The 23,701-nt window shown below is 39.3% G+C and overlaps 1 protein-coding gene across 2 annotated transcripts in view; it reads right to left on the reverse strand.

Annotated features, from left to right (window-relative positions):
• Positions 1-1,117: 1,117 nt before the first annotated feature.
• Positions 1,118-23,701, reverse strand: part of RIC8B (RIC8 guanine nucleotide exchange factor B) — a 33,732-nt gene continuing 11,148 nt past the window's right edge. For both annotated transcript variants that reach the window (XM_031600055.2, XM_090143313.1), the window contains 8 exons: positions 21,302-21,910; positions 17,994-18,088; positions 13,586-13,739; positions 13,176-13,271; positions 10,594-10,738; positions 10,299-10,443; positions 8,623-8,742; positions 1,118-2,244 (listed from right to left, as the gene is read on the reverse strand). In XM_031600055.2, the coding sequence (XP_031455915.2) occupies positions 2,133-2,244; positions 8,623-8,742; positions 10,299-10,443; positions 10,594-10,738; positions 13,176-13,271; positions 13,586-13,739; positions 17,994-18,088; positions 21,302-21,910 (1,476 nt within the window). In that variant the 3' untranslated portion in view covers positions 1,118-2,132. The remainder of the gene's footprint in view (positions 2,245-8,622; positions 8,743-10,298; positions 10,444-10,593; positions 10,739-13,175; positions 13,272-13,585; positions 13,740-17,993; positions 18,089-21,301; positions 21,911-23,701) is intronic.

Below are 23,701 nucleotides of genomic sequence, written 5' to 3' on the forward strand. Positions count from 1 at the left end.
AGACAAACTGTACAGAGGAACTGCTCAATGCATCTACTGCTGAGCTGTTCAAAATGCCAGGAGCCAGATCACAAAAGCCTCTTGCTGTATCATTTACAGCAAGATCCCTGGAGCAGATACTATTTCTCTTTTCTGCTGTTTGCATAAGCATATACTACAACACATTGCAATAAACTGAGATTTAGCTTGTTTTCTTGCTCTGTACTTATCCCTCTATGGCAACCTGTACCACAGCTCATTACTAGAATAACTCCTCCAGCCCCATGAACCAACAGCTGATACATGAAAGGACTGAAACCTCCATTAACAGATATAGTTAAGTTTCAGTCTTCAGCAAAAATCACAAATGCTTTGCACCTGTAGTGCCACTTAATATTTGCCTGAAGGGCTGAGCCGAGAGGAGGATGAAAAAAATCCAGAATTTCATATTTGAGACCAAGCTTAGATACCACTAAGCAGGTTCTCTGCTTGTGGACAATTCCCTGTTTTGGATTCTAGGTATGCAGACATGATTACAGTGTTAGAAATGCCATACTTGGTTCTACTTTAGCTATTGCTTCCTCCTTAAAATATGAGGGAACAATAGCTGGCTTTCTTTTCCCTACGGAAAATGTGACACTCCATGTGGATACAGCAAACAACATAACCCAAGGCAAGTCATAACCTAAAACATCAATTATCATAATATTCAGAAAGATGCCAGTGTTTACAAATATAGAGAACGAGTGACCATAGCCCCCTCTAACAAAAGGAAAATGGAGAGGTCTAACAATGGTCACATTGCTTTCCTTGGGAAAACAATTGCTAAGAAAATGGCAGTGTGTCAGTTTAGTTCTTTTGGAAGGGTAAGTAAATGTGTGGAAGCTCCTCATATGGGAAAACAAAACCTGTTTTTGGCTTCATACAAACTCCTTCTTTCAAGAGACCTGTGAAAACCACCTTCATTAGTGCAGGGTACAAGCATCAAGTTGAAGGAAACAAAAACTGGAAAACCTTCATCAGCTTCCAGGAGGTTCTCAAGAATATGTGTACGTTTCTGAGCGAAAAGAAGGAATTACAATCTGAAGTACAGATTATTTTTCAGGAAATTCCTATCAGGAGGAACATGCTTATAAAGAAACTAAGCAGGCAAAGAGGCAACAACAGTGCAGCACAATTACAATTTTAATCTTTATCTTTAAAGAGTACAGAGTTGAAAATTACACTTTCTTCTCCTTCCCACCTTTCCATTCTCTATCCCATCGTTTCCTAATCTTCCCCTAAAAAGGGAACTCTTTCTTTGTTAGTAGTTTGACTTCCCTTCAAGTGAAGCGCTCCCATTAGGCCCCAATTCCATAAAACACTCACACATACACTTCTCTTCACTCTGCTCCTATTCACAGCAACATTTAAGTGTATATACTTGAATGCTGTTTTGAATAGGAATGTTTTTATTTAACCAGAGCGGGGGGGGTGGTGGTGCAGTGGTAATACTTGTGTGGTCTTAGCATGGAGGGAGAGGACAGACAACATACATCATCATCTTGTTCCCAATTTAAAGGCAGTTTTAGCAGCAGTCAGTGACTGACACATGGGTAAAATCTTAAGCAGCAGCTTAACCACAGACGTGTGTAGTGGTAGGAAATCCCACGACATGTAAAAGGGGAAGCTCTGAAGTCACTGCTGAATGCCAGCTAAAGCAGCTTTACAAGGTCAGTCCGATTTCTAAGTTTTCCTTCTGATGCTCCTAATGCCATTAAGCAAATTTGCTTCTTTAATTAGAATTATACAAAGGCAAAGAGAGATCAGGAAGACAATACAAAAATGTATAAAGAATGGGAAAACCTACAGACTTTGGAAAACAGGATTCTGGAAAATCAAAATGTTTACATTTTTTGTTGTAGGCTTTCACTTTTTTATCCCTTCAAAATACATTTAGTCTTAAATTAATAAAGGTCAAACAAATACACATTCTTTAAACAGACATCATAAAAATGCAGACATTACACCACAGGATCCATCATTTAAATATCCCAATAACTGAACAGTTAAAGTGACGCTGGCTAACGTGAGGATAAAATGCTCTGATAAAAAGATGCCGTGGCTCTAAGGAAAATGCGGATTAGAGAATCAAGAGCAAAGCAGGTGATGCTTTAGTCTGAATCTGAACTGTCTTGCTTACTGGTATGGTACTGGCTGGCTGCTTCTTCCAAAGGAGCCATTGTACCATCCGGCCGCACTCCCATTGGCTTTATAAGCTCATCTCTGTAAGAGATTGAAAAAAAAAGAATATGCATTAGCATATGTACACATATCAATTCACATGCGTATAATACAATCGCATACAGTATATGCTTTAGTACATAATAAGCCTTTAAAAGGAAGTTGTTTCTGCTGAAGCCTTCTGTTTTGAAGGAAGAGGAACAAAAAACCTTCCAAAATAGGTGGGAGGGGAAGAGCGGGACAGATAAAGACCTCATTCATGTGGGCCAAACCTCCTTAGCCAATTAAAGACACCATGAAAAGTCAGTGCCTAATAGGCTCAAGGCAAGGAGCAGGTTCACCGTTTCCAATACACAAACTAGCTTTTCTTCTGAGAGTTCCTGGCCAGCCATTCCCACCTAGAATTTCACCTGCCATTCTGGCCAATAAATGCACACGCAATTAAAATAAAGATGTGATGCACACTGCTCTTGCTGCAGGAAATAACTCAGCGAAGAGAGCAAACTGCCTACACCACTACACTGCTACCAGGGGTGTGTAAGTACTTGTTGATTCATTTTAAAAAGCTGACTGATTCTAATATTACTGCTTTTGTTTGCGGCAGTTTAATTACAGGATTGACAGCCATTTTAATCTCTTCAAAGCTCTAAAGGCCTCTCAAAGCTAATCCAATTATATCTACTCCACAAGCTACAGCCTCATCTAAGAGATGATTAATTATTGATTAAGCCAATCAAAAAGTATTAGCAAAGATTTATTTAATCCTTACTTTTTATCACCTCATTTATATGTGGATTATAGCAAAACCTGTGAGGGCATAGATAACGTTTTGATTTTCTCCTGGAGGAAAAAACTAAGGGGGGGGAGGAGAATACCTCAAAATATTCAGGAGTCACCTTAAATAAAGGAGTGGAGGTTTGATGTCAATTCACCCCTCACTTAAAAGGCAGGCCAGTAAAACTCATGCGATTTAACACAGTGTATGCCTTTCCCATTCCCCCCGGGCCACGGACAGTAAAACCACACCACTCAGTGGGGAGGACAAAAGCATTTCACTGGCTCTCTGCTGGTCTGCACTACTACCTTGACTGAAAAGAAGGGACAGAAATTGGTTGTACGCAGCTGGCAACCTAGCCTTAACACAAGAATAGAAACAGCAGGAAAGGGAACATCTGAATTACATGGCATGCATAAGCTAGATACAGTACAGCAAAGCAGTAGTTGAAATCTCCTAGAGTCCTTTTTGCTCAGGAAAAGGAATCCAACTATTTGCACAGATGTGGCCATCATATACTGCAGCGCTAAGCTCACAAATCCCACTGCCTGCAGCACCTCAAATCGTGAGAAACTGGCCCAGGAAGAACCCATCTGGTTTGGCCAGCCATGTCTGGATGGGCAGCCGAGAGTCAGGGAAGGACATCCGTTAGGACCATACCCTAACCCACCTCTAAACAGACATCTAAACAGAGCTGGCCTGCTGTACTTCAGGACTGAGAACCTCAAGTAGTACAGGCTATAGCATGCAGATTCTACCCAAATCGCTTTTCATGCCCCCTAAGCTCAGGGGATCCTAGATTTCAGTTTTAAAAAACACAATGCTTAGGTCGCAACATTCAGCACTGCCGCCAGTAGTCATGGAACCATGACTATATATTAGCCATTTACCATTTGCTGTTGGTAATGGCCAGCAAAGGGACAAAGGTGCACTTCAGAAAAAGGGACCTAAGAGGGATATTCCTGGTCAGAACAGTATTCTACTAAAAGACACAAAGATGGGCTTAAGAATAAAAACCACTTGGAGAACATGGGCCAGTTTTGCATAATCGTACAGCAGCTTTGATGTAACTTTCTAGTGTCAATGATGATAAGCAAAGTGAAAGCAGGAGAGCAAGTACCCACACAAATGACACATGTAAAGGGGTGAACACCTAACTTCATTCTTGTCTGCAATGTTTTTGCTGTGGAACACATGCTGACTAAACCAGTTTTCTGATCACAATAAGCTTAGGGACTGGTGGTTATAAGCTGTGAGGTAACTTCACAAACCTCAGAGAAATGCAAGCAAGTTTTCTCACCTCTTAATCCTCTTCTCCCCAGATACTTCTATCTGTAAACACTATCAAGAAGTCTTACCTCACTTCTTGTCAACTATGAATACATAGAGCCCTTTCTCTGTACCTCACCTTCACAATTCATTTTCACATTACATTACAAATGCTTCACAACATAATACAAACTTTTTTCTCTCCCAAAGAATTGTCTGTGGAGATGCTGAATACCAGATGCATCGGTTGAGACAAATCTTTACATGCAGTTGTTGGCTTACTGGTGGTTTTTTTTGGTGTGTCAGTTTTGAGGATAATCACGTGGAGTTTTGCACGACAGCATGATGTAGAAGTCTGAAACATGCAGTGCACTTGTGCATTCTTCATGGTACTGAAAAGCCTGCATCTCTCAGCTAACTGTACTCATTTCAAAGTGCACCATTATGAACTGTACCACGCTGCATCTGAGTTCTGATCCTCCTCTCCAGACTCAGTATGAGCTGCACTGAGCTCACATTTCATAAAACAACAAGGATGTTTATCAATTACCTTTCTGTGCCTCCACAAGCTTCCTGCTTAGCAAATCCTTCAACAGGATGAAAGACAGTTGTTAAAGTTTGCTATTCTTTTTCCTTTTATTAGTAGGCTGAACTCCATACACACTTTCTCAGACAAGGAAGGAAAACAGAACTATATGAAGAGAGAGATATACGAAGAGAGAGATACACTGGGCCACCACAAGAAGAGATAGGGATTAATTGTTCAGAGCAGAAGGCAGAGACCAAACAATTTTTTTTTCCTAACCATGAGCTAGACCTAAAGTAGTGTAAAACATGACATTCTTTCCCTGACTAGGATTTGACTGCAGGCTCTGAACACTGCACAAGATTAGATGAGCTGACCCTCACCTGGTATAAATCACCTCAGGCCTACCAACCTCAGCAAGCTTCCCCTTTAGCACTGGCTGCTTAGAGACCTCAGCTGAGCTCTGACAACATGGAGCAGCTGAGGATCTGTTTGCTGTTTGAGGTGAAATACAAGCAGCACAGTAGTCCCATAAAACTGGCACATTCACTCTCCGAACTAATTTCATTGCTTAGACACTTCTGTAGGGCAGAAGAGAGATCACCTCACCCCAGTAGGTGGCAGCATGAATACTTCCACATCCATGAAGTCCTATCCAAGTACATAATAGGAATATTTACACGTTTGAACATCCTTATGCGACCTCCAATACACTCAAATAACCCTTCCTGCAAGATTCATTTTTCTAATGCAAACAAAGCATTCTATTCAAGTATACTTAGAAATACACCATAATTAAACAGTTGGTAAAATGCATTCTCTTCTTCCACTTGCAGATCTCCCAAGAGTCCCTTCCAATATATCTATACAAGGTCTAGCTTCCTGCTTGCCATTTAGCTTGATAACAACTCAAAAATCATTCCCTTGTTTTGCAGGGTAACTCTTTCTTGTCTGCTCTACGTACTATAGTGCAGTAGTGACACATGGAATTAATGATGGTGTCTGTAATGAAATAGCCATCACGTAAACACCAGCCTGCTCCTTTGATAAAATGGCATGGTAGGGACCTATTCACCTCCTTATAATTGAGTACCACATAATAGTTCCGATCCTTTCATGTAACATTATTTTGTTCTACGATTAGAATGGGGAAAAAAAGAAATCTATGTAACGTTGCTTTCTTCATTCATCCTATGATTAATTTTGTGTTTTTAATGAGTATGGTTGCTTATTTAGGCAGGTTCTCTTACTTGTTTTGTTGACTTCTGTTGAATGTACAACAAAACCCAAGCTGTGATAATTGGGGACCATTTCATCAGCAAAAGGATTCTTGCTATTAATACAAGGTTGGCTTGGAAAAAGCATCCTGACATTTTAAATTAGTCAATTAATATACAATTCTACCTACCATTTATAATAGAAAAAAATGTTAGCATATTTCTTCAAACATTTTAATTAACAGAGACTATTTCCAATAGTCCATGATATAAACAGACAGAATACCATACAACAATGACTTAAGTTGGCTGTCTTTGATGTTTTGATAAGGAAATAAATAATAGAGGTTGAGTTAAATCCGTTTGCAGCCTTGGAGATGTGCACCACATGTAGAAGACACACTGATTTACAGCTACCCAACAATTCTCAGCAAGCCACCATCTATTCTTACCTCAGAATGGCCCATGAAGTTACTTTAGGGCCAAATTCAGGCATTCGGCAACCTACCTAAATAACATCTACATCTTCCAAGTGCTGCAGCAGAAAGTACTCATGAAGGTGAAAATCTTGATAATTTATACATATCTAATACTTTCAAAAAGTAACTGCATCCAGCCAAAATGTGAGTAAATATTTAGTCTCCATATAAGCTTTGGTAGAACCCGAGCCAGTGTTAGTTTGGGCAGAGTAAATGGGTTCACAAGCAATTTCCAGCTTTTCTCCATACATGTTGATAAAACTAGGTGATTATTTGTAATTTAGCCTTATTGAGGGTCAATTACTTCATGAACAGGCCTAAGTACCAGCAACATAACAGAAAACAAAAGCTTTGGAAACATGACCTGAAACAACCAAAAGTGTGGAACAATTTAACAGCACCTCAAAGCAATTTCAATTCTTCAGTGCTGATGATCAAAATCAATGAGAAATTTGGAGAGAAGAAATCCACTGACGTCTTATGGAACAAGGGCAAAAACACCACTTTATTACTTACAATAAACTCATACAAAAGCAGCCACTAATGACAGTCCATATATTTGCAGTGATTTAGTGATTTTTGCAAATTTGTTTTTTGAGGAGCTCAATCTGTCTCTCAGGTAGCTTTTCAAAAACAATAAAAGCCACACTGCTTTCACTACCCTCAGTCAAAAGGGGAAGCACGTCTGTCAGTCCTTCAACTGTTTTCCATACCTTTCTCTAGTAAAACAAGCTATCACAGCACCTACAGAAGGGTCGCATCAACAAAACTGCCCTACAGTAAGCACTACACTAAAAACCAATCAAACAAACAGCAGAAAGAGTTGCAGCCCTGAATGTCTTGCAGTCCCAGTACGATAGAAGGAATTGCAGGTGGATGTAATGAGACATAAAAGCCCAAGGTGAAAGCAAAGCTACTGGCCAAGAGGGTAAGGAGCAACACCAGGCACCAGCTGCTTGTCAGTTTTTAGCAGGCAACACAGCAGGTGTCTCCAGCCCTCCAAACTGAAAAGGCTCTTAGGCTACAGTAATGCCATTTGGACTTTTTGTGCAACTGCTACAGTGACAGCAACTGACTTGTCTTCAGTTTTTCCTTTCTCTCCATCTTCCCTTTAAAGAAAAAAAAGTTGTAGAACATCTAGACATTTTATTATGCTATTCCTAATGCTCAGCATCTTAATTCTCTCCTCATGTAGCATCCATTTGGTTCTACATAGTAGTTTAACTAGAATTACATGTGCATTCTGTTTTCTTCTCTTTATTAAGAAGACTGTAAACTTATGACACTTGCTTCTCATACAAATAACCTGGATAAAGTATTCAAGTATTCAATTATTTCACTGAATCAATTGTCTCCAGTTTCTTCCCTGCTCATTCTCCTGTTTATACTTCAGTCTCTGCCAGCTAATAGGAAATCCAGAACCACCCACAGCATTTGCTGTTTCCACAATCCTCAGCAGACAGTTAAAACCTTTAGTTGGCTGGAACATTTATCAAGGTAACTTTTTGTTTGAATATTCACTCACTCTACAAAACACAAACGTTTCTATCTTCAGGTTCATCCCCTTGTTTGAAAAATGGTTCACTTACAAATTTACCTAAATCTACAGTTCACATACCATATCAATTTATTTTATGGCATTACTATATCCATCTTGAACAGATGATAAAGTCTCCTTTGTAACCCAATCTGCGTTTACTCCAAGTCCCTATGAATTCTTAATTTTATCTCCCCTTTTAATTGCTCTAATAGATAACTCATTTCTTCTGCTGACAGCTGTTTCCATGCAGTAATTGTTCTTCAGATAAACAGCAGAACATAAATATTTACCATCAGGTCCTTCTTGGGGTAAACAAGTATACTTGTCTCATGCTTTCTCATACATCAAAATGAGAAATTCTTTGAATTATTCATCAGCCTACCCATTTAGCAAGCAGGTTCCATCAACACCTGATTCTGCCCAATCCTCTGTTTCCTCTGAGGTACTGTAAAATATCACTCTTTCCTTTGAAGTATTAAACATTCCTCTCTGCAGTGAAATCAGCCCTAATTCTGCAGAGTAGATTATAGCACTCTCTGAAGCTGTAGACTTCAGTGAAGAGCAAAGAACTGGGATATAGAGTGTCTCCATCAAATGCAGCTAAAATACAATACCTGGAAAGTTTATCAAACATGTTGACAAGCTTCATAGCTTCATATTCTTTTTGTTCTTCCGTCATTTCATCCATTGGATTAGGCATGGGTTCTTCCACGTGACCAGTGATAAGGTTAATGCTGGAGGTGGAAAGATAAAATAGTTTACATTTCTACAGAAAAACATATGTAAATTGTCTGTCTTCTTAAGAGGAGGAAGGAGCAACTCACAGACACCACTGAGACTAATGCTGTTTGAACTGCATGGGAAAGCTCTTCCTACCAATAGCCAAACTACACACTGATCTGTAGTCTTTTCCTGTGATTCACAATATTGTTGATGCACTGTATAATTCCTTGTTCACTACTCTAGTACTGCACATTCCACTAGTAGTTATGCTCTAAACCATACAGTAGTTTGAGAGCAAGGTAATAACAGTGGTAATGACAATGTCATTAGTAATAATGACACACAGAGGGAGCAAATAACAGATATATGATTGCAACTGATTTTCTACAGGCTTGATTTTAAGAACACAGACCAAAAGGGAAATTTTCTTACTCAGGAAGAAGCGCTGAATTAGGTCTCCTTCTCATGATCATTTTTGCTCAAAACAAATTAGTATTACACTGAGAATTTACAATCTCAGTTATTTTCACTGTTAAACCAAGTGAATGGTGATGTAGAGATGGTAAATAACGAAAGCAGAGAATTACTTTTAAAGCACATTTTCAGGAAAAATTATCTTTGCAAATAGCTTGACCACAGACAAAAACAAGACAGAAAACCAAACGCAACTGACATTTTGTCCTGAACATTCCATTTAAGTGCTAGCTTTTAATTAAACAGATGTCGTAGTTTTACTTCTATGCATACAACTGGATATGAATCATAGAATGGCCTGGCTTGAAAAGGACCACAATGATCATCTAGTTTCAACCCCCTGCTATGTGCAAGGTCGCCAACCAGCAGACCAGGCTGCCCAGAGCCACATCCACCCTGGCCTTGAATGCCTCCAGGGATGGGGCATCCACAGCCTCCTTGGGCAACCTGTTCCAGTGTGTCACCACCCTCTAAGTGAAAAACTTCCTCCTAATATCTAACCTAAACATCCCCTGTCTCAGTTTAAGACCATTCCCCCTTGTCCTGTCACAATCCACCCTCATAAACAGCCGTTCCCCCTCCTGTTTATAAGCTCCCTTCTGAAAGAGCAGAGACAAAAAAGGAAGAAAATATCTGCTCTGCAAAACTTTCTTGCCCTGCTTTGTTACTCTGAAAGAGTATCATCTCTTATACCCTCCTTTATTCTCATTTAAAAAGTTTAGATTTAAAGATAGCGTTTAGATGGACAACACATGTATTCTGAGCCTCTAACACTGTGTTCTTAGGCCATCCACAAACATTTTGAATTGTTCTTATTTCTTTTTGACAAGCATTTCATTTTTACGTAGCTCCACCTACTGAAATTAAATCATTATCAGAGAGGGTGTTTTTTTCTTTGGAGCCACCCAACTGCATTCTGGATGCTGAGTGAGGCTGGTTCCTCAGTAATTCAACCATGAGACCAAGAAGAGACAGTAGTCCATATAAACACATGTAATTCAACAGGTGGCCATTTTGTAAAAGGGGAAACAGAAAATTATGTCAAAACATCTTGGCTGCAAGAGGAAATGCAGAATTGAAACCAATACCATACTTTGGCTTTGCAGATTTGTATTCTTCAGTATCTGTATCTTCATCATCCGAGTACCAATGATCTCCTCTTCCCCCTGCTAACAGGCCTCTTGCTGCCAATAATCCTGCTGCGTTACCGTAGCCTGTATATTTTAACAAGCTGTCAACTGCAAAGAGTGATACAAAGGATTATTCAGCTTAGAATCAGCTACAAAACAAAAAGCATATAGTTCTGCCAAAATCAAAAGACTTATAGCGAGATGTAAACATTACAGCATGACTTTATGTAAAAGGGAGAAGAAAAAAAAAATGTATACCTCTCTCTTTACAAAGAACAAAAAGAAATTCTGCTGCAATTTGCTTTACTCCAAGGTCAACATGTGTCATAAGGCGCACAAGCTTGTTTCTCACTGTTGTGCCAACTTCTGGACGACTCGATACGTCTCTTAATGGAGGCAGTACCTAGCAGCATTACAAACAGAGAACAGCAACATAGAATGCATGGAAATACTTAGCCAATCCTTGCAGAAACACTGTAAAGAGAACATGAAAATACTGCAATTCTGCTGCTTTAAAGAAGGGACTAACATCAACCCAGCTGTGTTTACATGGACTAGTAATGACTCTTGCTTCATCACAAATTCAGCCCTTCTGGTCTGCCATCCTGGGCAAATGCATACTGAACCTCAAGCACACATCCGAGAAAAGAAAGCTATTAGCAGTTTAAGAGCTTAAACGTCTGTCCCATAATAGTTGGTTATAGGCAACAGCAATCTTATGTTGTTAGATTCTTCTGTTCAAGTTTCTGGCAACAGCATTAACTAACAGCCCACCTTAATACGATGCATAATTTGTACAGAACAGTAAGTATACTTACAGTGAAAAAGCAGGAAAGTAAGTCATACTGCAAGTTCTAACAAAAGTTTCAGAAACTGTCTCCACATGTAAAAAAGGAAATCCATCCTTCTCCCAGATAACACTCCTCTGAAAGCTGAAGTTCGCTTTCAAAAAGATTTTGGAGAAAACACTTTTTGAACACATTCTAAAATGCACTGTTTTCTCATTATGCATCATTAGTATTGTTAACTTTAACCCTCCAGAAAGCCAGAAGGTGCCTGAAATGTTTGGTTGGGCAACTTAACTTCAGCCTCTCTGTGTCCGTGCATTCAAACTCAAACCCCAGATTATGATTATTATTTTGCATTCACAGAACATGACATGACCTGCAAACAAGTCTAAGCCATAATACCAATTATTTGGTAGTTTGAAGACTCCTGAAAGAATTATGATCACCCACATTTTACTAATTAACAAAACCAAGCCTGTCGCTAATTGTCATTAAGAATCGCAGGTTCTATGTTTTCTAGGTGTTTAACACAAAACATTGTGTTCTGTGCAAATTTACTGCACAGTTACTGAAATCAGACTCACTGGGAGCTGATAATGAAAAGTATTGACTACTTTGAGAAGGACAGGGCCTGTTGTTTTTATTTTCAATCTAGGCACTCACATAATTAGCAAACACTTTGTCCCTGCTTACTTTTCCCAAAGGGGAAAGTACCATGACTGCCATTTCCCAAAGTGCTGTAAGGATGAATTCATGTTTTCAGAATAGTTGAATGCTAATACCGTGATGAGTACCACAGGACAGTCCATGAGGAAATTAATCATTCTGTCTTCAGATGAGAATTTGAATAGTGCACACTAAATAAAGCCTAAGGCCAACATTCAAATAATTCAAAATATGAAACATCCGGTCATGTAGTTAGCAGCACTCATCCGTTTCCTGCACTATGAGGCAGTGTTCCTGTGGGAAGAGACAGCAACCAGTTGCATCCTGACACCTAGATGCTGAGATGTACTAAAAATATGCAGACAGCCTCACTTTCTAACTTTGGAATATTTGGCTCCGCAATTTTTTTAAAAGGAATTTAACAGATGAGAAAGAGTATTCCAGGAAAGAACTGCTGCAAACAAAATATTTAAACAAAAATGGGTTTCAGAACACTGTCTGGTGAAAGAAGTGGACAATATATGCAAAATATGCTCACTGCCATTACAGATCCCATTTATGAATTAAGGCACAGCTTTGATCTGGGAGTGGCATTTCAGATGCAAACCGAAAAGCATCACAGGTTAGGAAAAACATATTCCTCAGCTGGTCTCAGCTATCCCTTCCTTACTCATGTTTTAAGTTTTCTCTCTTCAAGTTCAGGAAAAGCAGCAAATAAAACCCTCAAACCCACCACACTCAGCCATTATGTGATCATTTAATCTTTAACCATAGTGCAGGAATCATTTTTCCCTAAGAAAAATCTCTCAGGGTCCGCACTGCATTCAACAGCTCTTTTAAGAGTCCTTTAAGTGATGAAGGGTGGCATTTTACTCCAACGGAGCAGCAGATCCATGCTTGGTTCATAAGTTTCAGTTCCCAAGACTCCTGCCTGCTGAAGTCAGATTAAAGTTCAAGCAGAAGTGACCAAAAAGCCTTGTAGTCTCACTGGCTTCCATACAGCTTGATAAAGTTTGTTCAACTGCACTGAAGTATTCCTGACCAGCTGGATGTAAGGGGTCAGACATTATTGGGCTTTTTTCCAACCACAGGGACTCTCCTAACACAGTTTTACAATATCTCCAATATTATTTAACAGCTCACAACATTTATCATGGAATTTAGGCTACATTATCTATTGGTTTACACGACTTTGAAAAAATATTTCTATAGCTGACAGTTGGGAGAGACATAATGGAAAAAAAAAATACCAGACAGAAAATGTTCTGGGTAATTTAATAGGAAACCATCTGTGCTTTGAAGGTATCAGTGCCCTGCACTGATGTACATATCTAAGAATATTTGTTATTAGTTTCATATTCAAATTCAGATGACTAATTTACATACCTGAGCTTTGATAAACTTCCTGATATTCCTATGAGTTCGGCAGCAGTCTGTTAATAAACTGAGAACTGGAGTCAAACCTTCTCTATAGCTGCTTCCCTAAAATAAAAACAAATAAACATTTTTAATGTGCATTTCAAATCCTATGATCTCTACAGTAAAACCCTATGACAGTCAAATCATGAACTTTACACAAATATAAACAGAGAGCCAAATGCTCACGGTCTCGAAAACACAAGCGTGCTTCAGGTATTCACAGGAATTTGTTCTTAATTTTGAAATGTTTCTAGATCAAGCAAGGACATCCATGTTTTTTCTAATGCTGCTGAAAAGATTCTTATAAACATTACAGACATCCACTTTTTAATTTAATGAAAGAAGCCACATTTGACAAAAATCTTCACAGACCATACCTTGTCAATTCTCTTCTCCATGAAATCCAATAAAATCTGGATTGCTCTCATATTCATACCATTGTATTTTATATCTGTTTCCTCCTGGGACGACGGACTAATAAGGACATCCAAGCAAGAAACGGGAATATTGCTTAAGAGGTTGATTGCATTGCTGAAACAGATTGTTAGAATTTGTTATTTATTTGGAAGAAAGAAGCAAAAGCAGTACAACTTACCGTTACTGTTTGTTCAACTGCAACAACAACAAAAAGGCCCTGCAACTGAAGCAATGCTTTATTTTCTATTCTCTGCATTTTAAAGAAGGTGGCGCGCATTATGCCTGAGTGCCAGCTGTCAGAATGAGCAAGAAAACAGAATGACCAAAGCTCCAAAAGCAATAGTGCAGCAGTGCAGCGTTACCTTTAGACCCCACAGAACCACATCCCTAGGATAAGGCACAGCGATCAGCACTACTTTCCAGCAGCTGAGCTGGCAGGACAGCAGGGGGAACTCTCACATTGACTTGCAGGCTCAGAGCTTTTTCCTCCTTGAAACTTAAAAGATTTTACAATCTGGCCATGTCCTGTCATCATTCTGACAGAAGTATGCCACAGAAAACTTCTCCCTTTGTATATCAGTGCAGTGTGGTGGTAATTTCTCAGGTTCCCTGGAATGCTTTCACTTTTCCTCAGCTTGTAACATATAGGAAATACAGGAGGGCTTTAACACTTCAAAAAGCTCAGGCTTACTTACCAAGCACTGACATGCAGTAACTGGCAGCTTTTGCATTCCACAAAGTGGAGTACAATGTGGAACTTACTTTGCAAGGAACTCTTCTCTGTTACATATCCTTTGAGTTTGCTATCTATGTTGTTCTCATTATACAGACCAGAATTTGTACTCTCCCTGAAGCAGACTAAATGACACAGATGCAGCAAAACATAGAATTGTCATTATTTAGTGCCCAACTGCAATTTTAAACAGATATATTTTAAAATACTACAGAATGATGTGGTTTTAGGTAAGCAGGTCTCAAAGCTATCAAAAAACGTATGGGTTAACGATGTTTCAAAGAGTGTCCAAGAATTCTAAGAGTGGAGAAACTTCAGATAATGCTTTAGATCATATTTACATAGAAGCTGCACTCCGTTTTTATGTTATCCATACAATTCTAACAAAGGACTAACATGTCAGAAAGCAAAACAGCAATGACATGAGAGGATTTCTAACAAACATGCTTCTTGGAGTCTGATCAGGCTGGGCAGCTGCTCCACACTGTTATCTTCCCTCTGTTCCTCTAATAACTGAACTTCAGACAACTTGCTCTTTTGGAAAAAATTATTCTTGTTCCTGTTTAAAACATCTTCCACATTACAGAAGTTGCTCCTCTCCAATATTTCAGGAATAGTCAGAAGCAAAGCAGACTGAAATTCAACAAATATTTGGTGGCTTTCATCCTTTCATCAAAAGTTCTCTTTTTAACCAGTTCCTTATTAAACAACCAAGTTCTCAAACACCTACAAAATTAATTTTCTGGATCACTGTGTCTGAGCTATTCTTTTCAATAAATGAAGCCCAGCTTTCTGATCTTTGTCACTTCACTGACAGTTTTATTTGTGGTAGAGGAGTGTATGAAATTCTCCAGCTACCAGGAAGTCAGTGACTATGCACAGATCTGCACAATAGTGTTTGCATTCCTACTCCAGGGGGTAGAAATACTGCGTATATTACTCTCCCCTTTTTGGCTTCCCAGAGATCATTAATCACTGGGACATGACATCCACCCACTCATGCTCCCAGCCCCCTCCTGATATGCAAATTCAGAAGCAAAGGCCTATTTAGAGCTGCAGAATGCCTTGATTAAAGCCTTGTTAGTGGGCAAAAACGGCACTCGCTCTAATATGTGGTGCTGTAAGCTGTTCATATTCAAACGTTAAGTAATGACATGACAGAATCACAATAACGACAACAATAGCAGGTACTAAATTAGTTAAGGGATTTTGTGTAGGTAGCTTCTGCTTATTTCTTAGGAAAATAAGTCAAACCACCAATCAGTAAAACACAGTTAAGGGCATGTATCCAATACCAGATGCTCGTATAAAAGAAATCCTCAAATTGGACACTCTGAGCACAAGAACTCATACAACACGCTATAACAGGCCCTCCAAACCCTTCAGCTGCACATCTTACATTCTGCAGGTTTGCAGAGTTATAGAAGTGAACAGGAATTCCAGGTAATACGCCTCCTGATACTGATTCAAGTCTGTTTATATTTCATTCTATTTCTAATGACACTTTAATAACTGTGTTACCACTGACTGGGATGCAGACTGGGAAGTTGAACTCTTTCTGACTCTCACTTCAGTGCAGCAGTAAGGATCCCACAGTCAGAGCCCAGCCTATTTAGCAGCCCAACTGACCCAGCCTGCTTTCCCATGTTGACTATAGACAGCTAACGCAAGTTTATCCATGTATTACAGAAACTTCAATCTGGAATGAAAGATTTCCTTGGCTTATTACAACAAGGGATTGAAGTGAGATACCCAACCCCCTGAAATCTGCGGGGTCATAACTTCTGCCTGTACCTCTTCTGTTCCAGAACTGCCCTGTTATGAATGCTGGGGGTAAAAAAGCATCCTAAATTATTCAGCTCCTACTGCAGCATGTAGCATTCCAAGGCAAAACTCAGGCTCTGCAGATGGGCCAAAATATTTGAATCACAAAGTTCCAAATGTGTGCTGTGCTACTCTAACACGTTTAAAAAAAAAAAAAAGCAACCTCGAGCATGTCATAAATCAGGATCAAATATTACAGGCAGCAACGCTACACTTGCACTCTTTCTTCTATCAACCTGAGCTGAACAAACTAGCTAGAGTTGGCTAACAGAGGGAGAAAGCTGTATCCCCAGCACAGCAGGAAAAGGCCAATGCAGTGGTATGCTGGATTTAATGGAGAAAGGGAGACAACAGAAGGAATAAGGCAGTGATTCATCCTCCCTCCTTCTGCTTTTCCTCCTCAGAACTGGGGGGAATTCTTGCCTTTATCTGGCACCTCCATAAGGAGGGATGCTCCATGTAAGTAGCATATCTACAAAACATATTCCTGCTGGCTGAAAAAAAGCAAAAAAAAAGACAGAAATCACACTAATAATACATTTTCTCCATCGCTGCTTACCTCTATCTATAAAGCCCTCTTTGATCCTGATCTGCAAGTGTCTGCAAGGGGTAAACACACAAGGACTTTCATAATATGCATCCTTTTGCAGCAGCACAAGATAATTAAATTTTACAAGGGTGATATTTTACAGGGTAATTAGGCCAGTCTTCCATTCCTGGACAAGGAAACATGGCACATTTTCACAAGAAGAGCATCCACTGTACGATAATTCATCAAAATATCAGGCAATCGTTGTGAACTTTACAAGCTGAAGTGATAAAGATCTCTATCTTCAAGTAGCTGTGGAACTTACACAGATCTGTTCAATTTTCCCATTGGTGGGAATCTTAGACCTATCAGTCTTTGCTTAAGGAGGATGAGAGAGCAAAAAAAACCACCATAAGCAGCAGCAGAGAGAAAACACTGACTGCCTTTTAGGACACACTCAGCACTAAATCTAGTCATGGCAACTACTGCAGCAGTCTCCTAAATTATTCCAAATCAGCCTGCAAAAACTGAGAATGGCTCTGATGTGGGATTTTAGCGCTTGCCTACTAAGACTGTTAATCTCTAAGAGCTTTCCAAGATTTTAGTAAAGCTCATTTAACTCTTTCAAGACTGCTGGGTGTGAAAAGCTGTACCCTTCTTGCTGGATACTGCAGGTTCATAAAAGGATCATCAAAAGATCTTGCACTTAGATAAACTGATGTCTCAGACAAAGAAAACTGCAAAACAGGTTTTTATCATCCAAGCTATCATGACATAGTGTCTGATGCCCCTGTATTTGCTCAGCTCTTTGAACAACTCGATTTAATTAAAAACAAAAATGTCATGGGAAAAGACTATTAACGCTGAACAGAGAAGAATCACCAGACGTCAATAAGAACACTGAGTTTCAACTGAGTTATTGGAGGTAAACATAAAGAAAGCAGTTGGGCATGGGACTGAGGAGAAAAACATCCAGAACTGCAAGGTGACTTATTTGGAACAAATAGTTATGAAGAAATTGACACTTGTACTACTTGTACTCTTGAACTCCTGGAGATAAAAGTATCAATGTGTTACTTCCACTACGTATCAAAATTGCAGAAATTACATACAAAAACCTCACGATTTTCCATCAACTTCTATGCAAAACAACAAGAGTTGCATTCCACTATAAAATTACAGTTTTCACTGGTTCTCAGATTACCACTTCAGATATCAGTGAAAGCGACTTATTTATTCTGTAATAATAACGTAAGTAGATTGTCTCTGCAATTTTACCAACCTGTGCAACTCTTCAGTTTTGTCTTCAGTGGGGCCCGTGGTTAATAAGCAGTACCGAAGGATGGCAGCCATGTAACGAAATTGATGAGATTCATTCTATATAAATATAAATTATGAAGATATTTTTTCATTTTGAAGATTGCAAGTGAGGTTTTCAGGTCACTAGAATAATAAAAATTAAAAATGGAAAATACCTATTAGATCACGACATCCATCCCTATCAATAAAAGGACTTCACCTTAGAGTTCACTTGAATGCTTAATGCAGTGTACTTTCATATGCTGGCCTTTTAATAAATGAAGCCTTTTAAAAGGCAAGGGGACCTTCTTCCAGCCAAACAGTCCCCGCTAATAGAAAACCCCGTTAGAACTATTTGCCCAATTCCATACAATTATTCCTAACATAACATTCCTATCTTTTTTCTGTTTACACCCAGGTCTGATGTCTCTTCATCAGTTTAGATTACATATGTTCTTTGCTCGTCTCATTCTCACTCAGTCCTTTTGCTGCCAACAGTTTCATTCTCCCACCCAGTGTGTTTCCTTTCTTAGTTCGCTTGCTTCTGTTCCCTTGACATTTTTCTACATTTCCATAATAACTTCTCCACACTCAGCAACCTTATTTGCCCTACTTTTGCTCTCTTCAAATACCACTTCCAGTCTTTCACCACAGTGCAGTCACACAGAAGTGTGCCAGTAAATGTAATCACAAAACTGTGTCTATCATTGTCTTGTCCTTTTTATTAGCTCTTCTTGGCATCCATCATATGTTCTTTGTGTATTTGGCTTCACACAAAGCACCCCAATACATCATATGTAACATCAGCATCCAAATCTGCCAACTGTACCACCTGCAGCTCTTGTCTGGCTTTGCTACCTTTGAAATCAACTCCAGTCATTAAACACTGGTGTTTCAGATGGCTCTCTTCTTCTTAGGATGAGTTTCATTTAGCTTTCTACCCACACACCTAACCTCTCTGATCTCCTTCTATTTTCCAGCCTGCCTGTTCTCAACTTTAAATTCCACCTTCCCCTTAATTAACATGTTGTTTACTTTTCTTACAGATCATTAATATTTCCATAGGCATACTTGCTAAGCAGAACATCACCTAATATCTTGTTAAGAGTTTACAACTATCAAAGAGTTCTTTAATTTAAGGGTTGCTTGCTTTTAGAAACGTTCAGTGAGAACTCATTATATAAACTCCATTTCAAAACACGAAAGAAGTTTCTCCTGTCCCAGAATGACTTCAGCTCTCATCCAGTAAGCCCACGAAATAAAAAGGATATTAATATCAAAACATCTTGAAATCTGAAGGGAATTTTCCTGATGATTGCCTGTGTGGGTTTTTCAAGGAGGAAAAAATCTGCGAGAGAAAGCCTCTCTTACACCAAAGGCAGGTGCCCAATGAAACCTCACCAGGTAACACCACAACTGCCTACTTCCTCCCATCCATCCTTCTGCTGTAAGCTCAGTTTTTAATCTTAGAAATTTTGAGCTAGTATACCAACTTTGAGATTGAGATTTCAAGAGATTAATTCTCAAGAGGCCAACATGTAATATTGGCTCATTTTCCAGAGAAAAGTTCCTCACTTTCTTCACACTTTCCCAAAATTCGAAGCATTAGCCTCTCTGATTTTTTTCACCCCATCAATTAATCTTAAATGGATTTAACTTCTTATTTGGTGTCCCTAAGATATAATCTTCATATTTCTATATGGTTTTACATTTTGGAATGTAAAAACTAGCACTGTGTTTGTTGTTTAGTACAGTGCACTAAAATAAACAATTACTTGCCTATTACTTGTCTATTTTAACCACTGCTACCTTCTACTTAGCTTCATATGCCACAGGTTTACAACACCCAATGAAAAGGTAACCAACTTGTTTTAGAGACAATATGATGTGGACTAAGAACACCCTTCAATCTATTTAATTCTATTATTCTAATATAGACCTAAGTTTATAAATTTGAGTATACAACACAAAACAAGCATATCTGTCTGAGAAAAAATAGACCTGCTGTTGCCAAAGAAAATAGAGAAATCCTATGAATAAGATAAAGAAAGTGTATTTGGTTCTCACACATGACTTAATCTTAAAAGATCATGTTTAAATCCAAAACTGAAGCTTTGATGATGGGAGAAAAAGACATTCAAAACAATATCTGCTTGTTTTTTCGGTTACGTGTGGCTGGAAATTACAGTTGATGGGCTTATCCTCAAGCCCAGAAAAAACAAATAAAACTAGTGAAACTCCTCAGCTCTAATTGTTACTCTCTTGCCACAGTCCACAATCTCAAGGGATGCAGCCAGCTGGTACAGCTACATTACAGAGTTTTTCCTAGCCAACTAATTACTGCTGAACAGTTTATTTTCTTTCAGAGGTCTCGGACTCTCATTAAACAGTCTTCCTTGACACATTCTACTGTATTTTGCATTTTTTTTTGTTTGGAAACATACACTTCTAATTATTTCATTATATCATCCAAACTACTCCCCCATTAAACAGAAAACACATTGAAAAGACTTTTTTTTTGCCTAAGAAAGAGCAAAAAAGTTATTTTTGCATTATAAGCAATAAGCATTAGAGACTCAACACCTCTTAAAACCCCAAGAATGGCATGAGTTGGAAGGGACCTTAAAGCCAGTCCCAAGCCCCCTACATGGGCAGGGCTGGCACTCACCAGCTCAGGCTGCCCAGGGCCCCATTCAACCTGGCCTTGGATGCCTCCAGGGATGGGGGCACCCACAGCTTCTCTGGGCAGCTGCACCAGTGCCTCACCATCCTCTATGTTAAGAATTTCTACCTAACATCTAACCTAAATCTTCCTTCTTTTAGTTTAAAACTGTTTCCCACTGTCCTATCATTGCAGTTCCTGGTAAAATGCCTCTTCATCTTTCCTGTAGACCCCCTTTAAGGAGGGAAAGACCACAATGAAATCTCCCCAGAGATTTCATTTAGCCTGCAGATCTTCTCATCTGCAGGCTAAACAAGCCCAGCCCCCTCAGCCTTTCTTCATAGGAGAGGTCCACCAACTCTCCAATCACTTCTGATCAATATATGACAGAGTCAGCATTCACATATTAAGAGGAATTTTCTCAAAAACTACGACACCAATACAAAATTTCAGTAGTACCTCAGCTGCTGCACTGAAAAATGCAATCTAACTTCTATTAGAATGACAGTAGCAAAAATAAAAAAAATTAAATCCTTGCTCTGGAGCTAGGACAACAACTGCAGCTTACGTTGATTCTTGCAGGCTGAGCAAAACCCATTTAAAGAACAATCACTTCAACTAAACCTCACCTTGCTGTGGACATTCCAGCTGTCAAGCGTTACATTAAAAAGAGCCTTCAGTGCCTCAATGGCACAATTTGTCTCTTGCAAAGATAAAGGCGGCCTGTCGCGGTCTTCTGCTGCTTTGTATTCTCCTGTCCATCTTACATTCAGGGAACTTTCCAAAGCCTGAGTCAAAACTTGCACTCCTTGTAGTTCCTGCCGCAACTGTGATCTAATATCTGTGTGCAGAAGTGACAAGAGGAAGAGAAGACGCAAATCAAAGCATTTAATGTCACCAACCAGCTGTTGGTCCTTGCATTTTTTCAGAAGATTGCAGAGCATGGCTGCAAGATTCAGTTCCAAACTGAGCTTCTGTGCAACAGCACTATTAAAAATTATGTTACAGAGGCATTTTAAAGCTTCTACTATAACAGGAAATTCAGACACCCGTTTCAAAGGATCTTCCACAGTATCCAGTTTTGCTAGTCTCACGAGGATCTGCATGTTCCTCTTTGTGGTTACAGGCACTAGAACCTTCTTGTCCCTGGACAGAATCCGCAGTGCTTCCAGACAGGCAGTTTGACATGAGGTTTGTGTGTCTTTTTCCAGGATGTTCAGAATTCCCTCACATAGTTTCTAAGCAAAGACAAAAACAAACAAACAAAAAGCTAATCAGTTTCATTTAAACATTGCTAGCAACAGGTAAACAACTTCTGCTGAGCTCCTAGCTTTGAGTTTTCAGCTAACTTGATTTGGGAAAATAGGTATTCCACATTAGCTTTTCAAAACATAAACCATTATGAAGGACCTCCAAAGATCACCAACAGCAGTCTTCCTCACAGAGTCATCCAAACACATCAATGTTAGCAAAAGAGTTAAGCCCAAATGGTAGCACAGATGCTACCAACCGTTACCAGTTCCACGGTTTTCTCAGTTTCAGGTCCGAAAACCTGAACAGTGAGAACAAAAAGGCTAGAAAGAAGTGAAAGGTTTTAAAAACACATTGAAGTAGAATAGCCACACCTCCAGGACCTGCAAAACTGTAAGTGGAGGTTTTTTCAGTCAGGAAACTGGGGGAAATGAAACCAAACTTAAGTAACTGCCCCACATACAAGTATTAGTACTTTGTTTGCACCATTTCAACCTGATCTACCAACTTCTCCCATATCAATCATGACTATCTCTGACTGACACAGGAACATAACAGGAAACTTTTTATTGGAATGCTTAGGCTATCTCACTACAGCAGTAAAACCACTGCTTTGTCAACACAACTTGCCTTTTAGGTTGAAATATTCACTGATACTTTACACAAGTGTGACTGTAGGGGTAAACAGAAAAATGCAGAAAAAATACTTCCCAGAATCTCCAGGCCAGAACAACAGTAACTGAACTAAATGAGAATCAACTTTCATATGACAGAAAGAAGCAATGAGAAAATCAATCAGAAGAGAGACAAGACAGGACAGAAGACACTGCTGCATGACAGATGACTCCGTAGGGTTTTTATGCCTTATGTTCACTACAGTAACACTATGTATGGGTACAGTTATGAACAAGCTCTTGCATAAGACTCATAGGACACAGTTCCTCCCTGCTTCTTACCTGCCAGCTTTGTGTCTTGACCACTGCCTTAGAAACTCCCAATGAAGCAGAGGAGCAAATGCCCCAAACAGCTCTGCTGCAGAAGTCATCTCAGGACCCAAAACTTGCACAGTGGTTTCAAGCAACATATGTTTATATGAAAATGAATAAGAGCCTATGGGAATGTAGTATTAGTAAAAAAAAAAAAAAGAAAAAAGAAAAAAAAAACACAGTGCTAAGGGAATAGTCTCTGAAATGGCACCTCTCACTGCCAGCAGAAAGGTGGGGAGCACAGCACCCTGACACAAAGATCAAAGCAATAGCTCCACTTGTGACAAGCAGAGCCTCATTACCACAATCACTATAAATAAAGCCAAAATAAAGAAGAAAGGTTGTCTAGAGCAAATCTAGAACAGATGCTCCAGAAGAATAAGGGATAAAAGCCCAACAAATCTCCAAGAGTGTTAAAAAGATATTCTGTAAACAAAATCAGTATAATTGGAAGTGTGCTTGTCCTGGGGTGAAGCCCACCCAAAAGCATTTCCCAGCCAAACAAGGCCTTGACTCCATCCTGGCAGTTCTAACTGGCTTTAGCAAGTAGGAGTTGGAAACAAGGGGTGAGCTATTGCACAAGCAACTTGACAATTCTTGGTCAGAGGTTTATAAAAACTGCAGCTGACCACCCTATGGCAGCATAGGTTTGTACCATGTAAATTTCATGGGCAAATGCCTAGAACAGGACACTAACCTAACTCTATTCCCACAGAGCTGTACAGCCCTCTGATGTGAGCACAGCTTGTGAGACCTAATGTTTCTAAAGGTGGCATCTTTGAGGTGTTTTAA

Source organism: Phasianus colchicus, chromosome 1, assembly GCF_987193195.1.
Source record: "Phasianus colchicus chromosome 1, bPhaCol1.hap1.1, whole genome shotgun sequence".
Lineage (NCBI taxonomy): Eukaryota > Metazoa > Chordata > Aves > Galliformes > Phasianidae > Phasianus > Phasianus colchicus.